The 15,987-nt window shown below is 38.7% G+C and overlaps 2 protein-coding genes across 2 annotated transcripts in view; one reads left to right on the top strand and one right to left on the bottom strand.

Moving 5' to 3' along the window:
* APBB1IP (amyloid beta precursor protein binding family B member 1 interacting protein) overlaps positions 1-6,099 on the top strand; it is a 65,119-nt gene extending 59,020 nt beyond the window's left edge. Inside the window, exons 13-14 of the mRNA XM_066552008.1 lie at positions 1,689-1,786; positions 4,378-6,099. Coding sequence (XP_066408105.1) covers positions 1,689-1,786; positions 4,378-4,914 — 635 coding nt within the window. The 3' untranslated portion in view covers positions 4,915-6,099. The remainder of the gene's footprint in view (positions 1-1,688; positions 1,787-4,377) is intronic.
* Positions 6,100-6,903: 804 nt separating this feature from the next.
* The window catches only part of LOC136557872 (protein adenylyltransferase SelO-like), a 23,991-nt gene continuing 14,907 nt past the window's right edge, over positions 6,904-15,987 (bottom strand). The window contains exons 16-19 of the mRNA XM_066552076.1: positions 13,605-13,684; positions 12,716-12,759; positions 8,820-8,899; positions 6,904-8,501 (exon numbers count right to left, since the gene is read on the bottom strand). Coding sequence (XP_066408173.1) covers positions 8,379-8,501; positions 8,820-8,899; positions 12,716-12,759; positions 13,605-13,684 — 327 coding nt within the window. The 3' untranslated portion in view covers positions 6,904-8,378. The remainder of the gene's footprint in view (positions 8,502-8,819; positions 8,900-12,715; positions 12,760-13,604; positions 13,685-15,987) is intronic.

The following is a 15,987-nucleotide window of genomic DNA, read 5'->3' as shown; positions in this document are numbered from 1 at the left end:
TACTATAACATTTAAATTAAAAATAAATCTTGATAATAGAATGCATGGGTTCACATACTGTATTGTCTGGGAGTCCATTAGCTGGCTGGCAAGAGATGATGTTTTAAGTGTTGCTTTCAAGTCTTGCATAGTTTATGAAATCCATTAACAGAAGAGGAAACAGATTCCTGTTCCAGCCTTCTGTTATGTAATTTCTGCCAAGTAGAACACCATACCTCACTAGATAAAGTGGATCTCTCTCTGCTCTCCTTCATTTAGTTAAATCTCAGTATGACTGAGGGCAGCAACATCTTTGAGCAGTATGAAAACCAAACTCCTGCTCTGCTATGAACAGCAGACAAAGGGAGGTGAGACTAACTTGCTCTACTTTAGGGAGCATAACCCTCTGGGCCACAGAACCCAGGGATTTACATCTCCTTCCACTGAGGAAGGAGAGCCACAAGATTGGTTTTATCTCTTTGTTGACTCCCATGTTAGTCCTTCAACACAAGACTGTAGTTTGAATGATCCAAATGGTACTTTGGATTAAATATGCTGAACAACATGCAAGCACAATTATAAAACCTAAGGATGTTAAACCACCTTCTGTCATCCCTTGAAGTTTAAATAGCCTTAGTAAATTAGGCACACTGCAGAGTTTTTCTTACTTCTCTGCCAGTCATGAGATTTGCAGGTATGGCAGTAAAAATACTTTATTCTACTTCTTATCATATTCCTGGAACCTCTTTGCTGATCAGTAAAGTATGTGTTAAGATTAAAGCCATTGTTGTGCTTAGTCTACCCTGTAGACAGCTAAGGGTTCACTAACATCTGAGAAATACAGGAGTGGAACTCTACTGGATCTCAGAACTGTAAATTATAATAGAGCTAAGGCAGTCATTAAGGTTTGCCAATGCAGGTCTCTAGGCACCAAACACTGTCTACTGCTTTGACACATACAGCTTTCAAAAATGCTACACTAAACTGGAGTATTTAATCCTCATCAAACTACACAGGGGCAGGGGATTTTTTATAATTAAACTTGTAAATTTGTTCTTTGGTCTCACATTCACTTACTCCATTTGACAGTACTGGGTTATTTATGCATATCCCTTGCACAAGCAGAAATGGTGGGCAGATGTTTTGCAGAGCTTTAACTCAGCCAGCTTCCAGGTCTGCACTAATCTGAGAACACAGTGAAGTTCACAGATCTTTGTGATTCCAAATGGGGCAGATATTTCAGAGCTAGGGAGATGTTTTAGCTCATTTACTAAAGAAAGTGGATCAGCCCCTCTGTAGGATTTCAGACCTTCCACTCCAATGACTGATTGATATGAAGCTATGGTGCTTTTTGTCTTTAACCTAAACTAAACCAAAAAAAAAAGGCAATAAAAACTGGGAATATAGTAATACTACAGCACACTGCAAACTTCAAAATGCTGTTATGAAACACAGGTATTTTAATGTAAGGTGCTTATGGATTTTAATGTAAGGCACTTTATTTTCCTTAAGTAAAAAACTGAATAAGAAAAGTAACAAAATGAGCATAAAGTAGAAAACAGATTTTACTGAGTTATGTATACAAACCCTGTAACAAGTGTTTCCTCATAGAAGTTGTAAAGAAATTGTTATAGTTGGGTATTCTCTGATCTGGTTAATATCACAAAAACGTAACACTCTCTTCCCTCTGGCTCCTCTCCTTCTCACAGGTACTGTTCAGTCAAATGGACAGATTCCCCAAAGTGATCATTATTCCAGTGCAGAATGTCCAGACACTCAGAAGAAAGTGGATACAGCTGAAGCACAAGTGAGCAGTTACTACAGCTAAATGTCATCTGTGAACGAGTTTTCCAAGTTTGTTTTCCTTCACCTACTGTCTTTCCCCTCAAAGAGCCAATGAGAAGGATTAGGCTCCTGGGAAAGGTGGCTGCCCCACACACTGCAAACAGTGTGTGTGCTGTGCAGAACCAGGAGCCTCCAATGGGAGGTGAAGGCACAGCCACCCACTGCTTTTTTCCTTCAGAACAAGCAGCCTTGAGTTCATGTATCAGGAACAGGAATGTGCCTGCTGGGATAGTCTCAAAGTGTGCTGCCAGAACCTTGGTGCCATGGTTTGGTCTCCGCCAAAAAAAGGTCTTGCCTTAGAAACACAAGACATACAGAGTGTTTTCAGTAGGGAACACTGCACAGCTGAACATGAGTGTGTAAGAAAGGAGAAACTATGAAGAACTAAGGGAAAACCTTACATGTTTTCCTTCTGCTCTAAATGCATTTCTTGTTAAGCTCCAAATTTCATGTAATTGCACCAAATCTGGCTGTAAAAATATCTCAAAGGGTACACTAAGAGAACCTCAAGAGCATCATACAGAAAAAGTGTGCATTTGTTTGCAGTTCATCATTCAATCTCTTCATCATGTATGAAGTGCACAGGACAAATGAAATTAAATTCCTAGGATTTTCCTGTCACCAGCATCACATGTTCTACACTTCTTGTTTCTGTCTTTGAGTTCCTCCTGTTTCTCTGTTCTGAACCTTACTTCCTCTGGACCAGATCACATTCTGAGAACTCAGCCACTGGTTCCCTCCTCCTGTGTCTCATTTACTTCCATGTTTGGAGGCAAGGAGTGAGGAAGAGGAGGCATACATGTTATAATTAGCTCATGCTAGAATTAATGCTGCTGCAGGGGTGCAGAGCACTTTTCTCTAGAAGCAGCAAACAGGAGGAACTAGAGATCTCCATGCAGCCACTGGGCTTTGATCCCATTGCAATTATGGACATGGTGGGATAGCTCCTGTGACTGCAGTGTTGTCATGAAGGGCCACAGGCTGTTTAGGAGAGACAGACCAGGAAAGTGCAGTGGTGGAGTTGCACTCGATGTGAAGCAACACTTGGAGTGCGCCGAGCTCTGTCCTGGTGAGGATAAAAGGGCGAGCTAGGAAGGGTGACACCATTGTGGGTGTTCGCTACAGGCCTCCCGATCAGAAGGAGGGAGGGGATGTGTGGGAACCCAGGACATCCCTCTGGCTGTCCTGAGCAGCCAAGACCCCTGCCAGGGGTTTTAGAGACCCTGGCACAGAGCCCAAAATACCTGTGGTTTTGATTATGACCCGTGGAGCAAATTACCAACCTTATATGAAGATCAGCAGGCCACAACAGTTTAGGTAGAATTATAGCGAAGTTATCACAGAGTGGAAAAGTAGATTTTGGGGTTTCTGGTATGGGGGTTCAGGAGGCAAGATGGAGGGAACTGGGCATGCCCAGCCTTTCTCCTTCTTCTTTTTGGCCTCCATCTTCTGCTGTGATGTTGGCACCTTTAGATTGGTTTAGAGTAGAAGCTCAGGTGATAGGTATTGGAAAGTAATTGTAAACATTGTACACGTAGTTTTTAGTATAAAGACATAACAACACCCCGGGGGCGGGCAGAGTGCCTGGAACTGTCCTGCTGGATGGACCTTGGCAGGGCAGGAGAAAGAATTTTATAGATAAGATACAATAAACAACCTTGAGACTGAGAAATGAAGAGCCCTGACTCCTTCCTCCAGTGCCAGGCTGGGAAAAGAGACTTTCAAACTCTTCTCGGGGTCACTCTGACCGGCGAGAGATCCCAACATGGATGAGGCCTTCTGCAGGCAGCTGGAAGCAGCCCCACAGTCACAGGCCCTGGTTCTTGGGGGGGCTTTAACTGCCCTGATATCTTCTGGAGAAGCAAAACAGCAAAGCACAAGCAGTGCAGGAGGTTCCTGGGAAGCACTGATGACAACTTCCTGTCCCAGGTAGTGAAGGATCCCACGAGGAATGCTGGGCTGCCCGACCTTCGACTAACAAACAGGGAAGGCCTTGCTGGACATGCAGCGCTTGGGGCAGCCTTGGCTGCAGTGACCACGAGACTGTAGAGTTTGGTATTGAAGGAAGAGGCAGCAGGACAGAGAGACAGATTTCAAACTCCAGGACTCCAGGAGAGCTAACTTTAGCATCTTTAGGGATCTTGGAGAATGGGAGAAGGCCGTGAAGGGCAGAGGGGTCCAAGAGAGGTAGTCAATATTCAAAGATCATTTCTTCCAGGCTCAAGGACAATGAATCCCAAAGGTACTTCCTTGATGTTAGTCTTACTAACTGCAATTGCTTGAAATTTTAAAAGCACTCATCTTCTGTGGACAGCATTCAAAGAAGCACTATGAATACTGTCAAGAGGGAGGGTTCCACTGTCAAAACCTCTATGGGCAGCTTCAGAAAGAAAACAAAATACTCTTTTCATGTTTCAGGCAAAATGCACTCCACCTAATTTCCCTGTCTACTACACTCATGTATTTTCACATCTTTTTATGTTCTTAGGCAGTGGCATTAGTTTTACACATTTACTGACTGTGACTGTCCTTTTATTTTTCTGCTTATTAAAGGCTGAAACAAATAATGCCAGTGCACCTGGCCTGGCACAACCATTGCTGAGGCCACAGAAAATCCAGAGTAAGAGGACCTCACTGCAGCCTCCTCCTCCACCTGAAAGGCGTTCATCTGCTATTTCTACTTCACCAGTTCTACCCTCCAAAGTGATACGAGACAGTGGCATTTTCCTAACGGATCCAGAGAGCTTTCCAGCACCACCACCTACACTGAAGGTTGATTTTCCTCCTCCACCACCACCATCTGATTTCTGTGAACCACCTCCTGATTTTGTGCCTCCACCACCACCAGTGTCCAGCAGCAGTAATGGAGATGTGCCATTACCCCCTCCACCTCCACCTGTCTTCAGTAAGCCACCACCACTTCCAGTGAAGAAACCTGTACCACTTCCTCCCAAAAGGCTGGAAAACACAGAACAAGGTGGAGAGCCACAGTCAGCAGGGCCACCTCTGATTACAGGGGGAGGCAAGCAAGCAGATTTCATGTCTGACCTAATGAAAGCTCTTGAGAAGAAAAGGGGTAACAGCTCGTGAACTCTGGGAGTGGGTAGACTTTAGACATAGCTGGTTCTGTGAGGTACCACAGAAGGTCAGGCTGGATCAGGATTCTCCAGGAGGAATTCTCCTGCAGAGTTCCTTTAGGTCTCGAGAAGATGGGGTACCCTTTGTCACCCACTTGGTCCCTGTAACCTTTGTCCTTTCCCCCTGCACCTGACCATCCCCTGCTGTTAACTCCCATTCCAGCACCAGGCCAAGGCAAGAATTAGCTGGAGAGTCTTGCTTCCCTCCACAAGAACAGCCAGGGATGGTGGAGCAGCACTCTGGAGCCAGCCATTTCAGAAACTGAAATTCATCTACTCTGGCTGCCTTTTTAGTAGAATTGGAGTTAAAGGAAAAATACAATGTCCTCATGCAAATTTTGAGAAGTGGGAAGGAAAATCCCTTTTCACAGAAATGCCCTTAAAAGTTTTTTATCAGAAGAGTTCCAGCTGTGGGGGTTTTCTTCCAATACAAAGATGCTTTTACAATTTTTTTAAATAGTCTGTCTTAAAAATTAAAACCTCAGCTAGATTATTGTGAGATGCAATTTAGGGCCAGAGCCATTTCCAGACAGTGTCACCCCAAATGCTGTACACTCCTGTTTCTATATGCAACTAAGTCATACCTGTCAGCATTCACAGCTGCTGCTTTGAAATCTCATTTATTTGGTTAACTTTGACAAAGAAAAAAGTTTTATTTTGAAATCATGTATGCTTCCATGGTAAGCAGGAATTTTTTTTCCCTTGGTTAAGATTGTCTTCAAACTGTACCTAGAAATGATCTGTCTTGTGAAAGACTTTTTAATTATCTTGTACCTGATAGGAATGTCTCCTCCCACATTTTTTTTATTTGTTCTCCCCATTTAATTCTCCCTTTTTAATGTAGGAAGCATTCATTGTTAGCTCTTAAATAAAAATAGCTTCTATTTTATATGTGTACAAAGTGTCACAGTTAACGAGCAGCCATTTTACTAGCAATTGGAACTTCAAATGTTTTAAAAAAATTTTGCCTATACCTTCTAAACTTTGTTTTTATTTATTCTGGTCTTTGCCTCTTCTTATGCACACCTGACCTTCTAAGATACCCTCAGCAGTATGTCTCTGTATTTTGAATTATAAAAAAGCATAAAAAGCAAAGCGTGTGGTCTAAATAAATAAATGCATGAAAGCAGCTGACAGAGCAGGGGGTGAGCCTGATGTGTTTGTCAGAATGGATTCCTAGATCCAGAAGTGGTGGTGGAGTCAAGATAATGACAAGCTGGTGGCAGTGCCACTGTCTGTGTTTTGGGTCATCTCTAGTCTTATTTATGGCTTAAGGTTGGTTTGTCAATACTTAGATACCTGCATTATAAGCTTAGCAGAAATAAGAAGGCTGTAACCATGTCTTCATAAAGAACCTTTCCCTTTGAAATTACTACTTTAAAAAAATTCTTTTTTCTCTTTTCTTTTCTTCTGAAAACAGTGTTTGAAACCACATGCATTTCTTCCTGAAATAATTTTGCTATAAATACCACATTAAGCTGACAGAGAGAGAGTCCATCCAGCTCTTACTGGTTTTTGAGCTCCCTTGCTTTCAGCTGAACTGAGCAAAAAGCTCTCATCAAGAGAACTGTGCCTACCATTAACAAAAGTGTCACCTGAAGTCTTGAATTTACATGCTGGGACATTCTAAAGGTATCTAAGCACCTTCAAACTGCCAAACTGAGAAATGCCCTCGAGACCAGTGCAAGGCTCATACAAGCCTCAGTTCAAAGTGGAGGGGGAAAAATACCAATGGCCTAAAAGTAAGAGGGTTAAAACCAGGAGTTTAAAAAAAAAAAAAAGAAAAATGAGGAAAGGATTACTGTTTCCCAATCCCTTTCCTTATATAACTGAAGGAAGCATTATGCAGAATCCTTGAAGAGCTAGGTGTCTTTTTCTGACTAGGTATTAGGAGTGCACATATTTGACATACTTAGGTGACAACAGCTGTCTGCAAGTCAACTGTTTTTAAATCAAATGACTTTTATGAAATATACACCCAGCATCAAAATAAAGCAGAACATGTCCTTGGAAAAATATTGCACAGTAAGGTCACAAAGCACTGAGACTTTTACAATGGCTTTTCTAGCATTCACTCTTCTCACCAGAATGCTTAGCCTCCCACCCTATTTCCTCCCTTCTCTTTTGTTACAACACAAAAAAATCAATTTTAATACATTTTACATCTGCAGTCGATCATAATTCATGCACTTAAATCTTACACAAAAGAAGTTGAACTTTCTTCCAAACAAAAAAAAATCAAAGCCTACAGAAAACACAAAAAAATCAAGTAAAATGCTGTGATGATTAGACCTCTATCAACTATTTTGTGTAGGTACACGGTTACATGGAATTTTTTCAAATGTAAGATTTAAATCTTACATTTAAAGAACTTTGTTCCATTCAAAGAACAAAGCTGCCTCTTATTGATGCACAATTATCTGGCTTGATCTGGTACCAAAATATGCTGCAAAATACAAAAAGTTGTTCCAATGCTGTAATTCAAAGCATTTGTAAAAAGAAATTAATCCTTCTACCTCTACCTAACCTATTGTCTTTTAAATGGTCTGCACATCACTAGACCTTACAGTATTTTAGCCTGAAAATATCTGAAATTGCAGCATGTCCTTTCTAAGCTTCCTCCATACCTGAAATGGAAGCAGTCTCAGCTGAGATGGTCCCAACACAGTCTTTTTCCAGGGCCAAACAGTGAATTTTTCCTGAGACTTCATATCTATGCACCAATAATCTTTCTACTCCTATCAAAAGATACTTTCAAAGAGAAGTGGTCCCCTGGATAAGCACCTGACACCAACAAAGACACCAAAACTTACTCTGGAGTAAGACAGACATCTTTTGTCTCTTCCAAGACAGACATCTTTGCTAACTATTTAACTCAATCTCCTTTAAATCTTTTGTCAGTGTAATGGGACAAAACATAATCAGAATGAGAAAAAGTGTCAAGGTCTAAGATGATCCTCTCTGCTAGGTCTGCAAGATTTAAGAACATTCATGTCTGCAGAACACAGCTAAATTTGATGGGTGTGTAACAAGAGGAAAATTCATCAAAATACTGTATTATTAAAACTAGATAGATTTTAAATTGATCTGTCACTAAAAGAGGTTAAGACCCACCTGATCAGCATGAATTTTGAGAGGTCAAGTGTTACAGTTTGGCAGAACTTAAATATTGGGACTCAAAGTAAAGCACAGCTGAATGTGAGAGGCAGAGTTGTCAATGCCAGTATAATCTGCTGATGCAACCATCCATAGTGATGCACTTCTTTAATCTTCAGACTTCCTAAATTGGTCAAGAACAGTAGCAGATTCCAGTCCACAAAGTCTGAGGGAGGAAAGTTCTTGTGGCTTGATCCATTAGCCCAATTTGAAGGCTTGAGCTTTGACCTTGATCACTCTTCTTGCTTGTTTGAATTTCCCTCAGGATGAACAGCTGACTTTGAGATGCTTGGCCCAGGCTGGGGGGCGCAGGGAGTACCCTGCTCTCTCTGCAGCCTCCTGCCTCTGAAAGGGCTGCTGCAAAACCTGCTCTAGGAGCTGAACCTGGAAGCAATTAAAAATGGGTAAGTTTTTATATCAAATGTTTTCTGGTAAACAAGGAAAGTCTTTTCCTCCTGACTTCAGGAACTATCACATGAATTGCTTACTATTATTTGTACTACTATTAATACAGTCACTACTATTTATCTTATAATTAATACTATTAATAATTTTGTTAATACTTTAAATAGCAATTTGTGTTACATGGTACAATTTTGGTCAAAATGTAGTACAGTTCAAAGTGTAAATGTAAAAATTGTTTCATTAGTTGTTATGCCAGTTATTATTAAACCTGTCCAGAAAAAAAAAAGATAATTTTACCTCCGAGAAATCATTCAAATTAGCTTTTTGCACTGCTGATTCTGCCATCCAATTCCTAAGTATGTATCTAGGATTAACAGCTGAAACCAAAAGTAAATAATGTTAAATTTAGTTAGACATATTAAACAAAAGGAAAACAGTCATTGAAACATGTCACTGAAATCTTCAAGAGTTACATTTGCAGATCAAGAAAAAATACATAAAAAGGAAAATGAATTTATCAATCTACTTAGTTCTTTGAGTTGCTAAAAGAATTTTTTAAACTTGCACTATCAGTAGTGCCAAAATGCCAAACAGAAATTAGAGTAGCACAGAACATGACAGGGATAGAGGAAGGATTTTCTGTCAGCAACACCAGCAGGCTTTTCAAGTGCAATGAGTTTACCATGCCCTAGGCTCCTGCTGCATTGATGGAAAACATTTCAACATTGTCAATACCTTCCTGGAGATCACAAAAATGAATATTGTATTATTTAATTTAGAAAGTAATTACTAAGATATCCTTTAAATTATATGTGTATAGATACTCCTTCTATGTCATGTAACAAAAGTTTAGCCGTAAAAGCCTTTAATGTTACATTTCAGCTGTATTTTTTAGAAACTACTTTTTCAACTTTCCTTTTAATCTCCTGGCTGGGGGTAGGCAGAGGTTACTCAGTTTTTTCCACAGCTGCCTGTTGTATTCTTTGGAAACCCTCATGACAACTGCACTGCTTCCCTGCCTTGTTTCAGGCTGCTTTTGTCTAATGAGCAGTAGAGAGAATGTAGCAACACTGGAAAATGAAACTGCTGAATTAGTAAACCAGATACATCCTACAGCAGAGCCACTCCCAACTTACAAAAGGAGCTTTGTCAAACTATATGCCAGGGACAATTCTAATAAGCACACATGGCTCTCTAAACTTTCTAGCAGATTATGTCAATGAAATTCTTATTTTTGTTCTGCAATTAAAGGCTAGAATTCTACTTCAGTAAGTTTTCCCTTTATCTAATAATCAAAACAATGTTACAGAATAATTGTAACACTTCAAGCCTGCTTTGAAGTCTTAATTTGCAATTGGTCTGTATATTTTCCCCAATTCAAAAAGCATTTATTACATTAAGGCATTAGTGATACCAAAGGCATTTCACTCATGCACTTGAAACCAAAAGTCTGTGATTTATGGACATACACAAACTTCATCTCCTTCTCTTTCCACTGATGTCCCATAGGTTTTGTATTAATAAATGCTAGGTTTACATATTTCTTTTTAAAAACCCATGGACCTTTATAAAATATTCTTATAAATATCCTTACAGCATATTTGAAAGAGAGGGATTATCAAAATTGCCATCTCAAACTTCCCTCTACTCAAGTCCTTTAACTAATTAGTTATTAAATTATTGTATTTACAAATAATATATTAGAAGGGGTCACAGACATTTTTCTTTTTCACATCCCCACTGTCTAGTATGTATTTACATATTAAAAAAGTCAATAAATACAACTGTTTACTGGGAATCCTGATAACCTCTACACAGGCATAACACTCTGCCCTAACTGCTAAAGAACAGTGTTTTACACTTGGCAAAACAATTTGCTCTGTCCAAGTATTTGATTTGATCCAGTAAATGGGTTATCAATTTAAAGTGTGATAACTATTTAAAAAAATACTTTTAAAAGGTGAAAAAGTTAACATGACTCATTCAAAAAATGGTAATTCACATTAGAGCTGTGAGTCATTTTAGCAGGAGAATATTTGTCCCAGAAATAAATTCTTAACAATTGCAAATTGACAAGTTTCACAGTGGTTTTTAAAATGTCAGTATTTAACACAAGTGACAAGATAATTATGAAAGAGTAATACAAGCCAGGTAAGAAAAGGACAAAGCAAAAGAACTCTTGTGCCCTTATGAGCATGATCTGGTCTACTTTTTTTACATGCTGCTTTTGTAAAGAAATACAATTTTAGACCTGGATTGTCAAAACTTTTTGATCACCTCCAGAGGAACTAAGTTTAGGCAGTACAAGATAAAACACTACTGAGAACAGAAAAAAAAAATAAAAATAATGAATAAGTGATGACTTTAAATGATTCAAGCTAATGTACTTTGAGAAGTGAGATTTTTTTTATGACACTAACAATTAGGGAAGGGTGATGAATAATGAGGTGTTAATGCCAATATATTCAAGGTCAATCAAAGACAGCAGTACACAATTTAGTGGAACTTCCTAACCCAGTTGAGAATCTGAGGAGCCAGGACAGATTTGTCTTCAACATGAAATGCTGGGTAAAAATGCAGACTTGACTGAATTGAGCCAGATTTCTGCTGGAAGTTGTGCTGACAAGGACAGCTGTTACAAGCAAATGCTCAAACAAACAATAAACAAAACAAAAACTGAAATAATTTTTAAAGAGACCACAGGGGCATCTAAGTAATCTATTTAAATCCATGGATGTAAAAATGTAAAAAAGAACAAAAAAAAATCCCTAAAACCTCTGTAAGAAATTTCAGTCACACTGTAATATCGAGCAGCTAGCAAAGTCCAACAAGGGGTGTTGATTTTAAATAAAGCAATAACAAGCTAACATCAGTAGCCTATTATAAATTTTTGCAGCTCTGCAGTATGAATAGAGAGTGATGGTTGATTATATGGAAGAAAACTAACTGAACCATGAATCTTTGCAGATCAGGTTTTGACTGCTACCAAAACTAAGTCCATTAGCACAAGTGTGATTTTGGAGGCAAAACCCCTTTTCCATGTTTCATCTGTCTCCTGTACTATGGGATCCTCTGAGGTGCATGTAGAAAAACATGATGATGGTTTGCAGAAGATCATTGACAAATTAGGATCATTTCTGATTTGGAATAAAACCTCAGAATTTCTCATGATTTTCTCTAAAAGCAGATTTAAAAGACACAGAAAAATAAGATACATGTTTAGACAGTTTTCAGCATTCAATTTTAGCTGAGGAAAACAGGAGCTTGAAAATTCAAAATGATAATTGAGTGAAGGGCCTCAGAAACTCACAGATGAACCTTCTTAACCCTATCAAAAACCAATAAAATAAATATTTCTTCTTGGTAGCTCTTTTCACATTAACTTTCTAAAATACATATATAATTTTAAGAAGCGTTCTTTAAAAACGATAGAGCCTTTGTTAGAAAATGGGGGTGCAAACCTGAAACCATAAATTGTGCCCTCTGTAGTTTTACTACCTCATTACTGAAAGTCAGTGCCAGCTCCAGCCATTTTCCTGGCAAATCAATTGGAGCTTTAGAAGAAAGGGGCCAATCAATATCTAACAAAGAGTGCAGCCATTTCCATCCTGCTTTGCAGGAAGCACCTTGCAAAGCAGTGTAACAGTGAAGCCTCTTGTGCAGAGTTTGATCAGATCTTTTAGTTCCTTTATTCCCTTTTGGCCATTGATTTTCAGTAGCTCATTTTCTCTTATAAGCAAATTTCACAAATTTACCACAGCTTACTGCAGATCAAAAATATCTCCCGCTGAACAATTCTTGGAGTTTCATATCCACTGTTTCTGCTGTGATACCTAACTGCAGTACCTTTGCCATTTTGTCTTTAGAATAACTTGGAGAATCAAAGCACCTTCCTTTGCCTCCTATGACCAGATAGTCCTTTATCAAGGAGTTTTTCCTCTGGGTGACAGAAAGAAAAAGTGTGTCCCTATCAGAAATCTGAATTCTGTGTAGCATGTAGAAAGGGCAGAGACAGACAGAATGAATGCATATTGTTACAAGATTTGGAGCAGCATAATGAGAGCTTCTCCTCTTCAGAAAAATACTGTATTTTAGGTCTTCCCAAAAAGAAAAATATCTAACACGAAAGAAACATATGTAAATAGATATTTGCCATCTGCAAATAGATGATTCCTTTGGATTGTTTTACTCACTTGCCATTCTTGTTCTTCTTTTGGCGTCTGAGTCACCATTGTTACTACACATCAAAAACAAACAAAAAGAAGAAAAACAGAAAGCACTTTAGCTAGTGAGGATTAAGCTGATTTATTTTTAGAAATATCTTATTTGACTTCCATTAAAATCATTAAGTGCTCTGCTTTTGTATTTGGCAGAAGTTGGTGTGAATCTCTATGAATAATTAGACTTGGAAAAAACTGCACACTTTCTTGTAGGTTTTGTGCCTTGTATTGACTTTTTCCCCTAAGAATTTTATTTACTGAATAAAATTTCCAAGTACCTGATATGTACTTATTTTGACTACTACTAGCCATGCATACCATATATAACTAAGAAAAAATGTTAGATTCTTTATTGATTTAACACAAAAGAGTCCTGTGCATTCCTATCTATGCAACACCATGGCTTCCAAACACAATCTGTGTATTTGCAGCTGTTCAACTTTCATCCCCTGCCACCATAAAGCGATGTTATTACATAGTAAATATATATAAATAAACAGTAATTCAACACTATTCATTCCTATGTACTTGCAAATCACTGTTTGTGATTCTTGGACTGAACCTGTAGGATTGCTATTTGAAGAAAAACTGTTAACCAAAGAAAAGTGATCAGGTGCTCAGTGAAGGACAAAGAATAGAAATTACTCCTACCATGTCATTTTTATGTACCTGAGTGTCAAAACAGAACTACAACAGTAATTATTGTTGAATCCAGCAGAATGTAGAGCCAAGAAAACAAAAAAAGCATATGAAACCATGTTTGGGCCAGTTTATTAGACCCACTAAAGACTATGCAAAATCACTGCAGATTAAAGTTGCCTGCTTCTGGCGAATACACACTTTAAACTACAACCAGACTTACCTGTTTAATCTCAGGAGGTACATAGTAACCCATTCTGAAAATAATTTGTGTTTACCCAGATCCTGGAGAGCCCAGAATTCCTAGAGAGAAAGAAACATTAATTGACAGATAATCAGAATTATTTTTCTGTTAAGCAAAAACCAAAGTAAGCAACAAGTACTGTGTTTTAGCCCCAGCTGGCAACTAAGCCTCACATAACCACTTGCTCATGCTCCCCCTCAACTGAAGTTTAAAGTAAGGTTAAAAGTAAGAAAACTTGTGGGTTGAGATAAGATCAGTTTAATAATTGAAATAATTTAATAATAACAATCATAATAGCAATGAAAAGGAAAACATCAAAAGGAGAGAGAAATAAAACCCAACATAAACAAGTGATGCAAATGAAAATCAATTGCTCACCAACCTATGCCCAGCCAGTTCCCAAGCAGGGTATCCCCCCGAGCTCTCCTCTATTTTATTTGCTGAGCATGGCACCAAGTGCTGTGGGATATCCCTGTGGCCAGTTTGGGTCAGCTGTCCTGGCTCTGTCCCCTCCCAGCTTCTTGTCCACCCCCAGCCTCCTTGCTGGCAGGGCACCATGAGAAGCTGAAAAGTCCTTGACTCAGTGTAAGCCCTGCTCAGCAACAACTAAAGCATCACTGTGTTATCAGCATTACTGACAATCTGAATCCAAAACATGGCACTCCACCAGCTACTAGGAAGAGAATTAACTGTTATCCCAGCTGAAAGCAGGACAATGAGCAATAAAAAGATTTAAAAGGCAAATGTATTATGACCCTTCAAAGAATTTTCTCCCTAAACTTTCTACTAGCATCTTTTCCTCTGTATTCAAATGATTTATTTTTTGCTAGCATGATACATCCACATTAATCCCTCTCTGTTATGACAAATTTTACCTAAACACCTCTAGCACTTCACCCCTGTTCTTCCTTGGCTTATTACCTGACCTATTTGATTTTTTAAGCTACATAATTACAGGTTTCACTCTCTTCTAAGACTTGTACACGGGTCAGATATATTCATAGAGTTGGTTTTCATCAAAAATTGTGCAATAAGCAAAATATATAAACAAATAAAAGGTGGAGAGATAGAGAAACTAAAGTCTACAGGGATAGGAGAAAACTGAGGAGAATAGAGACAGCAGGAGAGGAGAGAGAACTTGGAGGATACTGACAGCAAGGAATCAGAGCTTGGGGTAACTGCCTCCAGTGATGGACAGCAAACACAGACCAGGCCTCCCTGGCTGATTACACTGATAACAGCTGCTTCAAATTCCTCAGCTCACAGACAAAAAAATGAACTTCAGAGAAACGAGAGATTAGGAAGAAATGGACATAGATAAAAGGAGCTAAACAGCACATATTTGAGGGGAAAAAAAAAAGTAAGGGAAATTAAAAACTAGAAGAAAAAGTTTTGATCCCATCTGGGTTTTTGGTTTTGGGGTTTTTTTTGAGGAATGAGAGTAAAAAAATATATGAAAACTATATTTGATCATAAAAATGAGCACAGAAATGACTAAGAGCTGGGAATCAGGCAGGTGGATAACAGGTGAGTATGAGAATCAAGCATTTGTTCAAAGATGTGCAGAGTTAGGCTGCTTTAGGAGGAATTTCAGAATGTTTTCAGTTAATACTAAATATAAGGATTCCTGCAGTGTTCCCAGAGGATTCTAGCATTTTTAGGTCAATTTTGGTATGCAGCTGAAAAAATCTTAAGTGATGTACAAATCAATATGAAAACTTTCTCATAAAGTGTGTAAATAAACAGAGGTGAAATTACTTTAAAACTGAATTTTTTTACAACAATGAACACTTTTTACCAGCATAAAATTGTACTTGTTTTTCCACATCAGTTTTAGAACTCAGAATTTGTGGGCTAAATAATTTCATTGTGTGGGGAAAAAAAAAGATCAGGTTGCTACCAAGTGAAGGCTGGAAATGACCCTTAGTGTAGCAGCAGGATCACAACTACACCACTGTAGGGGAATAGAATATAGGCAGCATAGAAAGTAATCTTATCCCCTAAAGAATTGCAGCTGAGCCAATCACTAAAGATTAGGAGCAGGCCTGATGTTAACAGGCCACAGCTGTAGCCAATAAGAAGAGTTATAGAAGGGTGGATTGGTTGGTTGAGGGGGAACTGGAGTCAGTTGGCTGCTGTGAGGACAAGGAGGAGTCAGTGCCTACAGGAGCTACCTACAAGAAACATCAAGCAAGTACAAAACTCTAGCAATATGGAACCTTTGCAATATAATGACAACAGAACTCTTGCAATGTAATGACAACACACCATAATTGCTGGTTTCTCAGCCAACACCTTCAGAGATGGGAAGATGCAGTTGCCATAAATGGAAAAATCCCTTGGGTTCTATGACAAAAATACC

This window comes from Molothrus aeneus, chromosome 1 (genome assembly GCF_037042795.1).
Source record: "Molothrus aeneus isolate 106 chromosome 1, BPBGC_Maene_1.0, whole genome shotgun sequence".
NCBI lineage: Eukaryota > Metazoa > Chordata > Aves > Passeriformes > Icteridae > Molothrus > Molothrus aeneus.
This window is presented reverse-complemented; position numbering and strand designations above follow the sequence as displayed.